This window comes from Hydra viridissima, unplaced genomic scaffold (assembly GCF_058129835.1).
Source record: "Hydra viridissima isolate aposymbiotic clone 2 unplaced genomic scaffold, HvirCarnegie_v1 scaffold_3, whole genome shotgun sequence".
Taxonomy (NCBI): Eukaryota; Metazoa; Cnidaria; class Hydrozoa; order Anthoathecata; family Hydridae; genus Hydra; species Hydra viridissima.
Window position 1 is genome coordinate 3,527,146 of NW_028324302.1, and position 13,620 is coordinate 3,540,765.

Consider the following 13,620-nt stretch of genomic DNA (forward strand, 5'->3'; position numbering starts at 1 on the left):
ATCATAACACTATAATTTAAACACCATGAAAATATTGTTACTTCAATAAATTTATATGATCAAACAACTTCATCTTCTACAGACAGGTTTGTTTTAAGATACACATAAAAGTATATAAATTTATTACATTTAACCATGTTTAATAAATTCTATAAATTTAAAATAAATTTTAAATACCTTTTTTACCAAAGTAAAAAAATATAAATTTCTTTAATGAAAATTTTACCTGATAGTTTTTATGCTATATTAATTATCTTATTAATTATCTTTTTTTTTTTTGCCAGTTAAATTTTAAATTTTCATATTGCTTTAAAGATGACAACTTGCAACCACCTAAGCCAGTTGTTTTGCTGAAATTGTGAATTGATTCTTGAACATCTTTTTTAACTGCAGTTGGTTGAGCTGTCAGCTGTTCTGAAGAGTGGAGAATTAGTTTAATAATACAATTTATTACTAAGTTAAAATTATCCATACCATTTTTTTATAACTCTTTAAAAAGAAAATATTAATGCCTTTTATTAAACATTATAACAATAAAACAATCCCTTATAGCCGTATATATATATATATATATATATATATATATATATATATATATATATATATATATATATATATATATATATATATATATATATATATATATATATATATATATATATATATATATATATATATATATATATATATATATATATATATATATATATATATTAGGGTGTCCCGTTTTCAGGGTCACATTTTTTTTGACTGCTCCTAGCATTTTTCTGCTGCGTATATGTGAGAAAATGAGATCTGTAAAGTTTTAGAGCTCTAACTTTATTTTTGTGACTACACAAGCCACATTAACTTTCAAAAATCATGATTTTTGGGTGAAAAACGCTTATATTTACAGTGCTTGTGTAATCACAGTTTGAAAGATACAGGCTAATCTTATGTTGAGCCATGTACTATTAACCCTCATTAGTTAGAGAAAAATTAGGAGCAGTTTGAATAAAACAGTTAGTTAGGTTTGAAGTGAGTTCAAAGATACACAGTTGACACTATTTACCCATTTTTATGCGGTTTGACGCGGTTGACAAAAACAAACAAAATACTGATCTAATCATTATGAAATGGGTCTAAATCGATCTCCAAACTCTTTTCACACTTAATTAGACCAACTTAATTAGACCAAAATCGGTTAAAAAGCACCAATTATATGTTTAATTTTATTTGTATATTATACATGACATATTTTAACCACTAATTCTACAAACATATTAATATTTTCTTTTCTTTCCACCACCCCTTGGGGTCTTCCAGCCTTTCTTTTCTGGTCCACTGCTAGGAGAAAATCTTGCCTCAGCTCTTCATCATGGCTTCCATCAACAAAGCCCTGGATAAGCTTAACATTCCTCTCTGCAACATCATTAGTTACAGGAATGTTAGAGATTAAATCCTTGGACTTTGTGTAGCCAGACAATCTGTTCCACATACTAGGTGGAATCATCATCCATTCAAGCTACTGGCTATCCATTTTTAAGATGTTAAATATCAAAATGGATTCTGAATCAACAAACTCAGAAAACCTGGGGCTCTCTTCTTCTTTGTCAATGAAACCTGATAAATTAACCTTCTTATACATAAATGACAGAGGTTCTTTTTCCTTTGAATCATTTATCATCAAGATTCTTTCAACCATTTCAATCTTTTTCTCATCTAACACTCCAGGATCCAGTAAACTAAATGGGATCAAAGTTGGATGAAGATACCATGTATGGTTTGAAATGCTATCAAGAAACTTGGCAGCAACATTAGGTCTGCTCTTCATGCATGACTTCATCTCCCAGATTGCTTCTATGTCATGTCTTGAAGAAATTGCAGTCTGAGACGAGGTTAAAAACCACTTTGCATATTGCAATGCTACAAACTAAGAGATGGCCTTAACTTCTCTTTTTGTAGAAGCTGTGGAAACAATATCTGTCATTTGGCTCAGAATTTGAAGCTTCATGAAATATATAGCCTGTGCCATAAACCTTAATGATGAATTGCTCCAGGTTGTCGCACTTACAGTTGATCAATCTCTGGGATAAATAGAATTGAACAATTCCTGCTAGCTCCTAATAATCACTTCTGGGCATTTTGTCTTCATCCAACAACTTTGCGATGATTACTAGGGATACTCTAGCAGCATTGTCAAGTTGTTGATATACTCCATATTTGAATTTGCAAAGTTTATTTTGTTCAATCTGAATAAGAGAAAACTCATCCAAAAGTTTCTTGAAGAGTTGATTATCTGGACCTGAGGTTGTCCTGAAGAGCTTTGCAACATTCTTAATATGACACTCATAGACATGATGTCTGCAAGCAAGATGCATAACAGGTCTTCCAAGATAGATGTTTAAGCTGGAATTTACTCCTTTTTCTTTACCTGTATTTGACGAAGTGGTGTCAAATACTAGACCTTTAATGTCTTCTTTGAGTGAGTTTTCTTCTAAAATCTCAATAATCTTATCAGTATGACAAGCTCTAGTAGAATCAGTGATAGGAGGTACTCCAAGCAAAAAATGTTTTCCATAACAAGTTACACTCAATGCTAAGCGCTCTCTTTTGTGTTTCTTTCCATAGTATACTCTTTGACTACCATCATCATGAAGAATCATGTTTGATCCAGCCTTTGCTTTTAAAGCTTCCCTAACTTCCTCCACTGTTTCCTGTATAACCTTTCTACAAATTCTGTGTATATTGGATTTTGACATACCTTTACTGTAAAATTCCACTTGTATCAGCCACCTGCTTTGAAATATTGGATCGAGCTCTGATGCTTATATGTTTAACCTTCGAATCAAGAACAGTATATCCTAATATGCCAGCAGATGTAGATGGTTGTGGATCTATCTCATCTTTACTCAAGTCTGTAGAATTAGAGGTGTCTGCTTTCTCTGAAGATACTTCTGTTTCACTTGAAGATGAAATCTGCAGTTCAGACTGATAACTTGCCCGTTGAGATCTTTGAGCTGAATAAATGTACCTTTTATCTTTCTTCCTAATGTACATTTTCCTGCAACTTCTTTGATCATTTATGAAAACGATATCTTCTGCCTTGTCTACCTGAGATCTTTTCTTATCTTTCTCTAATATTTGTATCACATCACTGGGAATAACATCAAAAAGAACAGAAAAAATAGTCTTTGAAAATTATTGTCTTTTCTTTAGCGTTTTGCCTTTTTTGAAGAGAAATCAGTAATTCCATCATTTTCTTCTGCACTTTGTCCACTCTAGATGTTGGAATTCCAGCTTTTTCATAAATAGCAGTGACTTTTTTAACTAAACACTGACATTTTCCTCACAAATGAGCTTAAAATCATTAGAGAATCCACAGCAGAGAAGGGTGTTATCTTTGATCTTAGGATTTTAGATCAGTATTTTGTTTTGTTTTGTCAACCGCGTCAAACCGCATAAAAATGGGTAAATTGTGTCAACTGTGTATCTTTGAACTCACTTCAAACCTAACTAACTGTTTTATTCAAACTGCTCCTAATTTTTCTCTAACTAATGAGGGTTAATAGTACATGGCTCAACATAAGATTAGCCTGTATCTTTCAAACTGTGATTACACAAGCACTGTAAATATAAGCGTTTTTCACCCAAAAATCATGATTTTTGAAAGTTAATGTGGCTTGTGTAGTCACAAAAATAAAGTTAGAGCTCTAAAACTTTACAGATCTCATTTTCTCACATATACGCAGCAGAAAAATGCTAGGAGCAGTCAAAAAAAATGTGACCCTGAAAACGGGACACCCTAATATATACATATTGCTTACATATATATAGCTTAAATACAAACAATATTTTGGGAGCATAGTAGAAATATTTAAATCAAAATATTCTTTAATTTACTAATTGATATTACTTTTATATCTTGAGTAAAAGGCAAGGTTATTTTTTAAATAACTGTCTTTATCTCTATCTGCTGAAACGAAAGGAACATCTTTGCGTATACTCCACACCTTTTCTAGATTAAAATCTATAAACAAAAAAATGTAAAACCCAAAAGAAATTTAACAAAACCAATTTACAGCATAAAACTAAAAAAGATTACCATCATAGTTTACATAACTACTAGAATCTTATTTTCTATATTTAGAATTATCAATAATTGAACACTAACTTTGTTCCCAGAATTCCGGATAAGACTCAAAAATATAAGAAGAATAAACTATAATGCATATTCAAATACAATAAAACAAAAAAGATATTTTAGATATAAAAAATCATTTCAAATTATTAACTTAATGGGAATATCAGTATAAAAAACAAACTGAACTTTAAAAGCTAACTAAAAACTTTACTAAGCATAATCTTTGATAAAGTAGTGTTAAAAATGAAAAATAAGTAAAGTAAACATATCAATGACATTAGAAATATTACCTGCAACTACACCATTGTAATTTACTGAATTAGGAAACCAGTTTGCACTTCCCTGCTCACTCTTTTTGATAGATTTTTTACATTGAATACCATTCCACAGATTATCTTAACATAATGAATTTGAAATTGAGTAACTCTAGATATTTTATATTAATCTAATTGATTTTATGACTGAATATTTTTGATTTAACTCACAACCAATTCTCCAATTCTTATTATAAAATAATGCATTGAATTAAATAAACACAGACATTATTTACAGAATTAGGCATTATAAGATCGATTAATAAGAAAAAGTTTGACATTTTAGCTTAAAGCATACATATACCAAAAATTTTAGAATCATCTTCTGGTGTAATCGAGCGAACCATGACACATTAACATTTATAGTTTCGAATATTTCTAAATACATAATAGTTGAAATAAATATTAGAAGATTAGATTGATTGCTTGTTTTGTTAGTTGAGATGATAACCTTAAGTAAAACAGTCTTATGAAACGTCGGACCTCGGAATAAGGGGGGAAAACGGCAAAAAAGATAAGGTTTTTTTTGTGTGTGTTAAATACCATGAAAATTTATTAACCAAATAGAGAAATTGAGTTAGAAATTTTAACTTCTGATAAAAAGGAATTTACTTTTTTTAATTTTTTGTAGTTAATTTGTTTGTAGTACATTTTTGGTAGAGTTTTTTACTATGGAGAAAATCTATCAAGTAAGTGAATAATTTTGAGTAAAAGTTTTTGCAAAGTAGGTAATAGATTTCTAAGTAGTTGAAACTGTTTGTGAAAAAACAAAATAGTTTGTAATTAAATTTTTAAAAATAGGGAGCACCTAGGTAGAATAGGATACCCAGTATACTAGCTTTGAAAACCTTTGATACTAATTTTTGACAGGGAATGAAGACTTCCAAATATGTTTTTCATTTTTGTTGACACAATATGTCATAGAGAGCAGGAGCTTACGTTTGCTATGGACTTAATGAGTTACAATATTTGATGAATTTAGTAAATATCAGTAGAAAAAATCTGCAACAAATGTCAAGCGTGAATTTTCCATTTGTATGGACAAGCGTGAAAATTTATTCTTCAATTTTTAGGTTGATGAAAACTACTGGTTGATAACTACGCTTGCGCCCAATTGCTCCAAGGCAATTGTCGAAGTGTATTGACAAAGTTGAATCTGGTTTGAACTCTGTCATGATAGATGTGATGCAAAATCTTTAAGAACGTATATAGTTTAACCATAATTCATGCTGTCTGGACTTTCTGCAACAACAAACTTTTTTTTTTTTTTTGCTGACCGGGCACTAAGTAACCGCCAAAAATCAAGAAATTGAGGTTTAGGTGTTCCATATTTGAGGAACTGAGCACAAGCGAAAAATTGTAGCCTGGCTGAAAAATAAAATAATTGGATAAAATGAATAATTGGAACATAACTGCATTAAAGTAGTAACTTTTCTTCACGACAAAGGACAAAATGCTGTTGCTTGAATCATGGATGCAGTTCGCAATTATGAAGTTGAAAAACGGATGTTTCGAAGCAAGCTGAAATGTCTTCTTGATATTCTTAATAACTGTTTAAAGAAAGCAAGCGGTGAAGAAAAAAGAAATCTCTACAAGCATCACAACAAGCATCACAAACTCTAGAATAATAACCCGGGTAATTGGTAGCCAGAGCTGATGCATCTCTTTTAAAAATCCCGTTATTTGACAGCACAGTCTTGTCAATCACCACTGACCATCAAATGCCTAAATATAGCCTGAAAAAAAAAAAAAAAAAAAATTAAATTTAAGAATTTGATGTCATCATTACCAATTTGTGGAACTCAAAGTGCGCCACCATCGATTCAGCTTTAGAACTTAGTCCAGCTCTGGTACTTCTGGTGGGGTACGTTAGATTTCGTGTTTTTTAATATATATGAGAAAAACATTTTGATATTTAAAATAGATCAACATTTTTCTCTCATTTATATTAAAAACTAAATGAGGCAAAAACTCAAAGCAAAACAAAAAATTTGTATCAAAATATCTTTTAGTAAAACTAAAAATTAAAGCTTGCGCACAAAATTATCTTTAAATTGAAAGTCGCAAAGGTAACCTAATGCCATTGAAATATGGTCGTAATTGAAGATGGCGCATCCAGATGCTAACTACAAAATACTATAACTAAACCAATGCTAATAATTAAAAGTGCCACTTATATCTATTACAAAAATTGGAATATGGGTATTGTGAGGAGAGAGAATTAAATTAAAAGCAACGATCGGAAAAGGCGCACACAAGATTACTCGTCAACTCTTTCATATAAATAAATGAAAAAGCAAAAAGAATCAAGTTAAAAACAACAACTGAGAAAAGAAGTACACACGGAAGCTCATTAAACCTGTTATATCGATAAACGATAAACCTGTTATATCGATAAACGATAAAGCGGAAAGAAGAAAAGTTTAAAAACAATTGGGAAAAGACGTAAACGCGAAGACTCGTAAACGATAAAGCGACAAGAAGAAAAGTTAAAAACAAAGGCCGGGAGAAGACTTAGATACGACGATTCATCAATCTATCACGTAAGTAAATGATAAAACAGTAAGAAGAAAAGTTAAAAACAACTGGGAAAAGACGTAAACAAGAAGACTCATCAACTTGCCATATCAATAAATGAAAAGGTATCGTAACCGGAAATCAAGCAAAAACTGTAAAAGCTCAACAAAAAAAAAGAAGAAGAGTCTTATGGTCACGAGAAGAGTTTTAAAAAAGAGGAGGAAGATGCAGTTTTAAAGAAAAGTAAAAAAAAGTTTTTAAGAAAATTTTTAGAAGAATTTTAAAGAGAGTGAACTTTAGTGATGAACAAGCAGTTTTATAAGTGAATAAAAAAGAAAAAGAAGAAGAAATTTTTAATAATCAGAAGAAGTAAAATTTAAATAGAAATCAGAAAAAGTATTGATTAAAGAAGAATAATCAGAAGTTTTAAATAAAGACAAATAATTAAAAAGAAGAACCAAAAAGAAAAATGATCAAAATAGTATCGAACACTTTACCCTTTAACAATTAAAACTAGCCCATTTCTAACCAAACTATCCCCAAACCTCGCCCTTTCCTAACCAAGTAATCCCCACGCCACTAACCTTGATCCCAACCTCCACATTTACCTTCCACATAACTTTACAATCCATACCTCTCTAATCCCTTACCTTTATCATCACATTACAAACAAACAACTAAACATCAAAACATTGAATAATTTAACTTATTAAAAACGCCGCCCTTACAGAAGTTAAGAATTAATATCCTGTTATACCGTTAGTTTAATTATAAACATCAGAAAATTTGTGATGGAGTTGTGGTGTAAAAATCCTTTTACAAAAAATTGTGATTTAATTATGATGTAAAACATTAAAAAAAAAAAACTTTTTTTGGCCAATTTCAGTTTTGACAATCATACTATGACAGTTGATTTACTTTTTTGTCTCACTCATTTCAAACTAGTACGTTGAGTTCTTGAAAATGAAGATCAGGGGAAGTAAATCCAGTCATCAAAAGTGATGAAAAAAATTCGAAAGAAGCAAGTACTTTCATTTTAATAGTAAACAGTTGCTTGGTCTTCATAGGTTTTTGAACGACATCGAACGAGTAACCGGAGAAGGAAATCGAGGAAATATCTATTGGTATAATCAATGCTTTGGACATGCAAGTCATTGAAGTAGACAAAGAGTTTGTCAAAAATGATTAAAAAAACTTTTGATCTTAATTTGTTCTACTTCATTTCATCTTCCTTTGCGCACCAGCAGTATTTGATGAATAAGTTAATTTGTGTTTTTTTACTTTTGTGTAATCAAGACATAAAGAATGTTTTCCAAAAGCAGTGGAAAAATGATTACCGCGATTCATGCAGTTAAAAAAATGATTACCGCGATTCATGCAGTTAAAAACTTTTCTACCAGCAAGAAAACACCAAAGTAAAGTTACAACCAACTTGATGACATCCACAAGTTCATCAACAAATAAGACTGCTAAAGTACGTAAATAATTGTCACATTATGGTTATAACATTCTCACTCCAAATTAAGCAGCAATTTATAAATCAATATGCGAAAAGGCTGTTAAATTGAAGGAGAAATCATTGAAATGTTCCAGATGGAAAATTGTTCCCAACATTTTGATGACAAGCACATTATGAAAAATGAAACGGGAATATTTAAAAATGAAAAAAATAAAATAAAATTGGCTTGAAAGCCTGCGCTTGAAAGAAGACGAGGCTAAAACTATGACTGGAGGAATTGTCAAAGTTTTGTATGGAAAGCAATAAAAATGATCATCGCTAATACGACAAGCGTAAACACTGGGAAAAAAAAATGGAGTTGTTGTCAATCTGCAACAAATGTTCTTAAAAGAAAGGTTTTACCGAACTACATTTTATCAATTGGTCAGTATCACAGGATTCTTCATTTAGTGGTACACGAAGAACTTGGTGGGAACACAAGATCTTCAAACATCAAATATCTGTTTGAGTCTGAACTGGATAAAAGTATTAGAAATTGAAAACACCATGGTAGAGGAGATGACATGAAATTTTTGTATCAAATACTTGGATGTTCAGGCTCTTTAATAAAATATATTATTTTCCGTTGATTTACTTTCAGAAAAGTCATAGCATAAGCAATCCGATGCTGAGTTCAAGGGCCAATCTCCTTATTTTTGCATTCATTCTCACACTTACCACAAAAGAGACTTTGTAGAAAGTATGTGGACTTATTTTATATCTACGGTCACTCTATTGGTTTACGAATCAGATATACAATCAAACTAACATCAAAAATTTGTCAGAAATATTGAAATCTTTCAAAAAAGAATTGTACTCATTGGAGAGTTTGTGTAAGCAGGAGCTATCCTTTTCCAACATACGAAGAAGTAATAAGTGGCCAGAGCGAGCAATTAAGGTGACGTATTTTATGCTACCTGCAAAAACAAAGAACTTTCTTTTGAATAATAACCAGTAATATATAGCATTAGAACATTAGAACATTAGCAAGTTCTTTTTTGTTTATAATTTTTACAAGTATATTACACAATAAATTTTAGTTGTATATACAAAAATCGATTTTTTGATTTCAGAATAAACTTTTCTAAAAAAAATACTAAAAAAACAATTATTTCCTTTTTTTTAAGGCAAAAGTTCATAAAATAAAGATTAAACTAGAGGGATGTTTCGTGGTCAGTTACACAGAGTTAGTTTGCAATTGTTCAGTTTAGTTATATTTCTTAGTGAAAGCGTCCATGCCAAATACTTATTGTGCAATGTGAAGCAAGCATAATTATTTTTTATTCCGTTCGCGTTTTCTTCATAAATCCTAAGTACAATATGCAGAATCTACTTAGAAATACTTTGTTCAGAACCAATCCTTTGGTTGCCAATTTGAGATTAAAACATTCAGCTAGTGAATCTGGAAAAGGTGCAAGGGAAATGGTAAGTAAAGCTTTCAAACTTGTTTAGTGTTTCAAAAAAGTTTATGAATACCAAATCTATATAAATGGCTGCCAGGTAATGCTTTAAAATTCAATATTTAATCAAAGTTATTGATCTTTACTCTAAATTAGCTACCAATTTCATCAAAAACAACCTAAAAGTAGATTTATTATTTGGCTTATATTCCATTACATGTCAGTGTATCCTTTCTTGGAACACCCTTCCGTACACCCTAAAAACAAATTTTATCCTTAGATCCAAGAATCTGTTCTTAAAGTCACTCCATCATTTTTACTTAAAAAGTTACGCTTAACTTTTTTCTTTACCTCTATAACTTTTTTCTTTATGTTTATGTACATTTTATAATTTCTTATTTGTGTATATGTGTATATATGTATGTATATGTGAATACATTACAATAACTATTTGACCTATATTTTAACTCTTTTAAAAGTCTGTTTTATAAGTGTTACTTATAAACTTTTGTAAAGTTCTACTTTTACTATGTGACTAGTTTGTTTCTTATGTTTTTCTCTTGTCTTTTCTTTATCCTATTTAGGTGATTGTGTTTTGTTAGTGAATTACTATTTGCAATGACCTGTGTTTTTTGTAACATCCTTAACACAAAATATATTGATATATTGATATTGGTATTGCTTAAGAATCTATTCTTAAAGTCATTCCATCCTTTCTACCTAAATTACTACAGTTAACCCTCTATTTTCTGTGTATTTATTATGTGAATACTACATCTATATTTCTTTTTAAAATGTTTCTTAAATGCTAATATAAAGTTTTTTTAAAGTCTATCTTTTGTATATTGCCAAAATATATATTATATATAATCCTATTGGTATGTAATTCTTTTATTTTTTACATATTTATTTGCAATGTGTTCATAACATTTTTATAAACAAAAATATATATCTTGAATCATCATGTTTCAAATCTAATTTAAATTTTAAAGCAAAACGCATCAATATTATGCAGCTATTTCTAAATAACTAAAAAAACAAAAAAAACATTGACAAAAAACAACAACAAAAAAGATCTTCACAGTTGTCCTTTAGAATGTGAAAACGCTATTTAAAAATAGATTACTAAGATTTACTTCTCAACTAAACAATAACAAATAAAATAGTTTCATATAAAACATTAAAACTTTTATTTTCAGTTTTTTTTTAAAATGTTTAAACTGATAAATTTAAAGATGCGCACTAAAAAACTGAGCAATTGTTTAAAATCATGCACCCAATCTTTCAAATTGACTAATTAAATTGCTTATTGTCCATTCTTTATTCAAAGGTTTCTTGATAATAACTTTAAATGCTTTCAATTTTTTAATGCCTTATATTTTATGAGTTTATCTTTTTATTATATATTTGTATTAACTCTTTAGACAACATCCAATATGATATACTCTGTAACTGTATTTGCTGTTGCTCTTCTGGGCCTTCCTTCAATACTTATGCTAACTCGTGAAAAGCCAAAACAGAATTAGCCTCTGCTATCCCTGTCATTCCAATGAATTGCAAGAAAAAAGATTCTTGTTATTATTAAATGTTTGTTGAAGAATTTTTTCTCATTTGTTATTGATTATTTTTTACATTCCACCCATGATAAATTTTACACTGGAGTAAAGTATAGATTAGATCTCATTAATTCAGAACACGAGGAAAAAAAAATTCTCTTGAAACATAAAATATTTTTGTACACATTTACAAACTTCTGATGCTTTATTTAACAATATAAAGGATCTTCGCTTAAGACTAAATTATACTTAAGAATAAAATATACTTAAGATTAAAAATTTTAATTGAATTTCTGGAGGGTAATTATGGTGTAAATTTTAGAATTAAAAATTTAAAAGCGAATCATTAATAGAAACATCAGCATCGCTGTTTAAATTTGATCAGTTCACTTTTGTATCTGTAAAATTGTAAAATAAAATAAAAATTAAAAATTGATGCGGAACATTCCGGCGCTCGAATCTTGTTCTCTTCAATTAGTTAATGTTGTGAAAGAACTTAAATGACACATGAACAAGTAGTTTTAATTTGTCGATTTTCTACACAGTGAACTCCCAAACGCTCTTTCTCAATACTCACAGACCCGTCGAGGGGTGGGGGGGAGGGCTGGCTGGGATTTTGCCCCGAACCCCTCTAATGGGATAAGTTGAGGGGAAGATTTTTTCACTCTTATCTTCCGCAAAGCTTTTGGTAATTGTCTTTTATTATAAAATGATTAACTTGTTTGATTTTACAAATTAAAAAAAACTACTCCCTCTGTCCTAAAATACTATTCTGATTTCATTTAAAATTAAGAATAGAAATCAAAACAGTATTTTGATACAGAGGGGTATTATGGGATTATAAATAACAATATAAAGAATTATTATATAATTAACACATAACATACAGTTGTTTTAAAAAAAAAAAAATGCCCAATTAAGGTTAAATAAATTTGCCAGAATGACCAGTGTATGTATGTATGTATTTATGTATGTATTTATGTATGTATGTATGTATGTATGTATGTATGTATGTATAAGTTTGCATAGAGGAAGATTGCATACCTTTCTCTATGCAAACTTATACATACATACGGATGGTTCATATTCAGATTTTGTGCTAAGTTCAAATATAGTTTTTGAGATGACGTCCGTTATGTTTTAGTTGCGATTAAGGTATAAAATCCATCAAAGGTTTTTTTTATTAAAATGACTCTTTTAACTAAAAACCAGCTTTTTATTCTGAGAAAGAACTTTGTTGCAACATTTAAAAGAAAATATATAAAAAATCTTAAAAAAATAAATTTGAATTTTCAAAATGGTGCATTAATATAATAAAAAAGTTTTTAAAATATTTTAAAACTACACGCAATAAATAGTTGCTGAAAGTTTCATGTAAATTAAACATACCATTATTGAAATACAATGGCCGATAGGTCGAAATTTGCATATTGAGCGAAACGCGCTTAAATATAATATTCACAGCAAATTTTCTCAATTAAAATCTTAATTTAAAAACTGTTACTTATATGAACATGAACCAGGATCATATTCGTTACTTTCTTGTTCATTATCTGCATTTTTTTTTCTTGCATCTACTAATAACTTTTTGTTGTTTTTTTGATGTTTCCGATTTTGATATTATGCAAAAATTGATTGTACAGTCTTGAAGATTTTTTCAAATTAAAGAACGCTTGCTTTTCTTCAAATATTAAAACTTGAAACATCATCTAAACTCCGAACTCCAACTGTGTTAACAAAACATACTTTGTTTTGGGTATGCGCTGCCATATCATCCCATTAAAACCTTTATTTTGGTTTTGGTTCTTACCATGAAGGCATTTTTTTAAAAGTACTTCTTGTGATAGATCGATATATATATAAAGTTTTTAAATAGCTGACAACTGAAAGTGGAAAGCCAGTGCCTGGTTTGTTGGTAGAGGTTTTATTAGCTTTGTTCTGTTTATAACCAGTTATTGATACCGTCAGGGCAATTATGCCAGTTATTTTCAGCTGATAAGGCTACATGAAACAATGTTGCAAATATGGGATTTTTCATAACTTCAAACCTTGACCACATGCACGTATTGAACAAACTATTCTATTATCTACATCAAAAGTTTTCTTCCAAAGCATGTTTTTGAAGCATAGAATTCAATTTTTTCGTTGCAGTTAGGACACCAAAAGTGTAACATTGAGCTCAATCTTTATTTCTTAGAAAAACATTTTGAAA

The 13,620-nt window shown here is 29.5% G+C and overlaps 1 protein-coding gene and 1 long non-coding RNA gene across 2 annotated transcripts; one reads left to right on the forward strand and one right to left on the reverse strand.

The window, feature by feature from the left end:
* Nucleotides 1-10: 10 nt before the first annotated feature.
* LOC149890627 (uncharacterized) lies at nucleotides 11-4,896 on the reverse strand. Its single transcript, XM_090082207.1, has 4 exons — nucleotides 4,742-4,896; nucleotides 4,414-4,518; nucleotides 3,896-4,009; nucleotides 11-414 (listed from the first exon to the last, which is right to left on the reverse strand). Exons 1-4 carry the CDS (start codon nucleotides 4,782-4,784, stop codon nucleotides 263-265), a joined length of 414 nt encoding a protein of 137 aa, XP_089938333.1. The 5' UTR covers nucleotides 4,785-4,896; the 3' UTR covers nucleotides 11-262.
* A 4,798-nt stretch (nucleotides 4,897-9,694) lies between these two features.
* Nucleotides 9,695-11,469, forward strand: LOC145202283 (uncharacterized). Its single transcript, XR_016450918.1, has 2 exons — nucleotides 9,695-9,877; nucleotides 11,277-11,469. It is a non-coding gene; the product is annotated as an uncharacterized LOC145202283 (long non-coding RNA).
* Nucleotides 11,470-13,620: the final 2,151 nt, after the last annotated feature.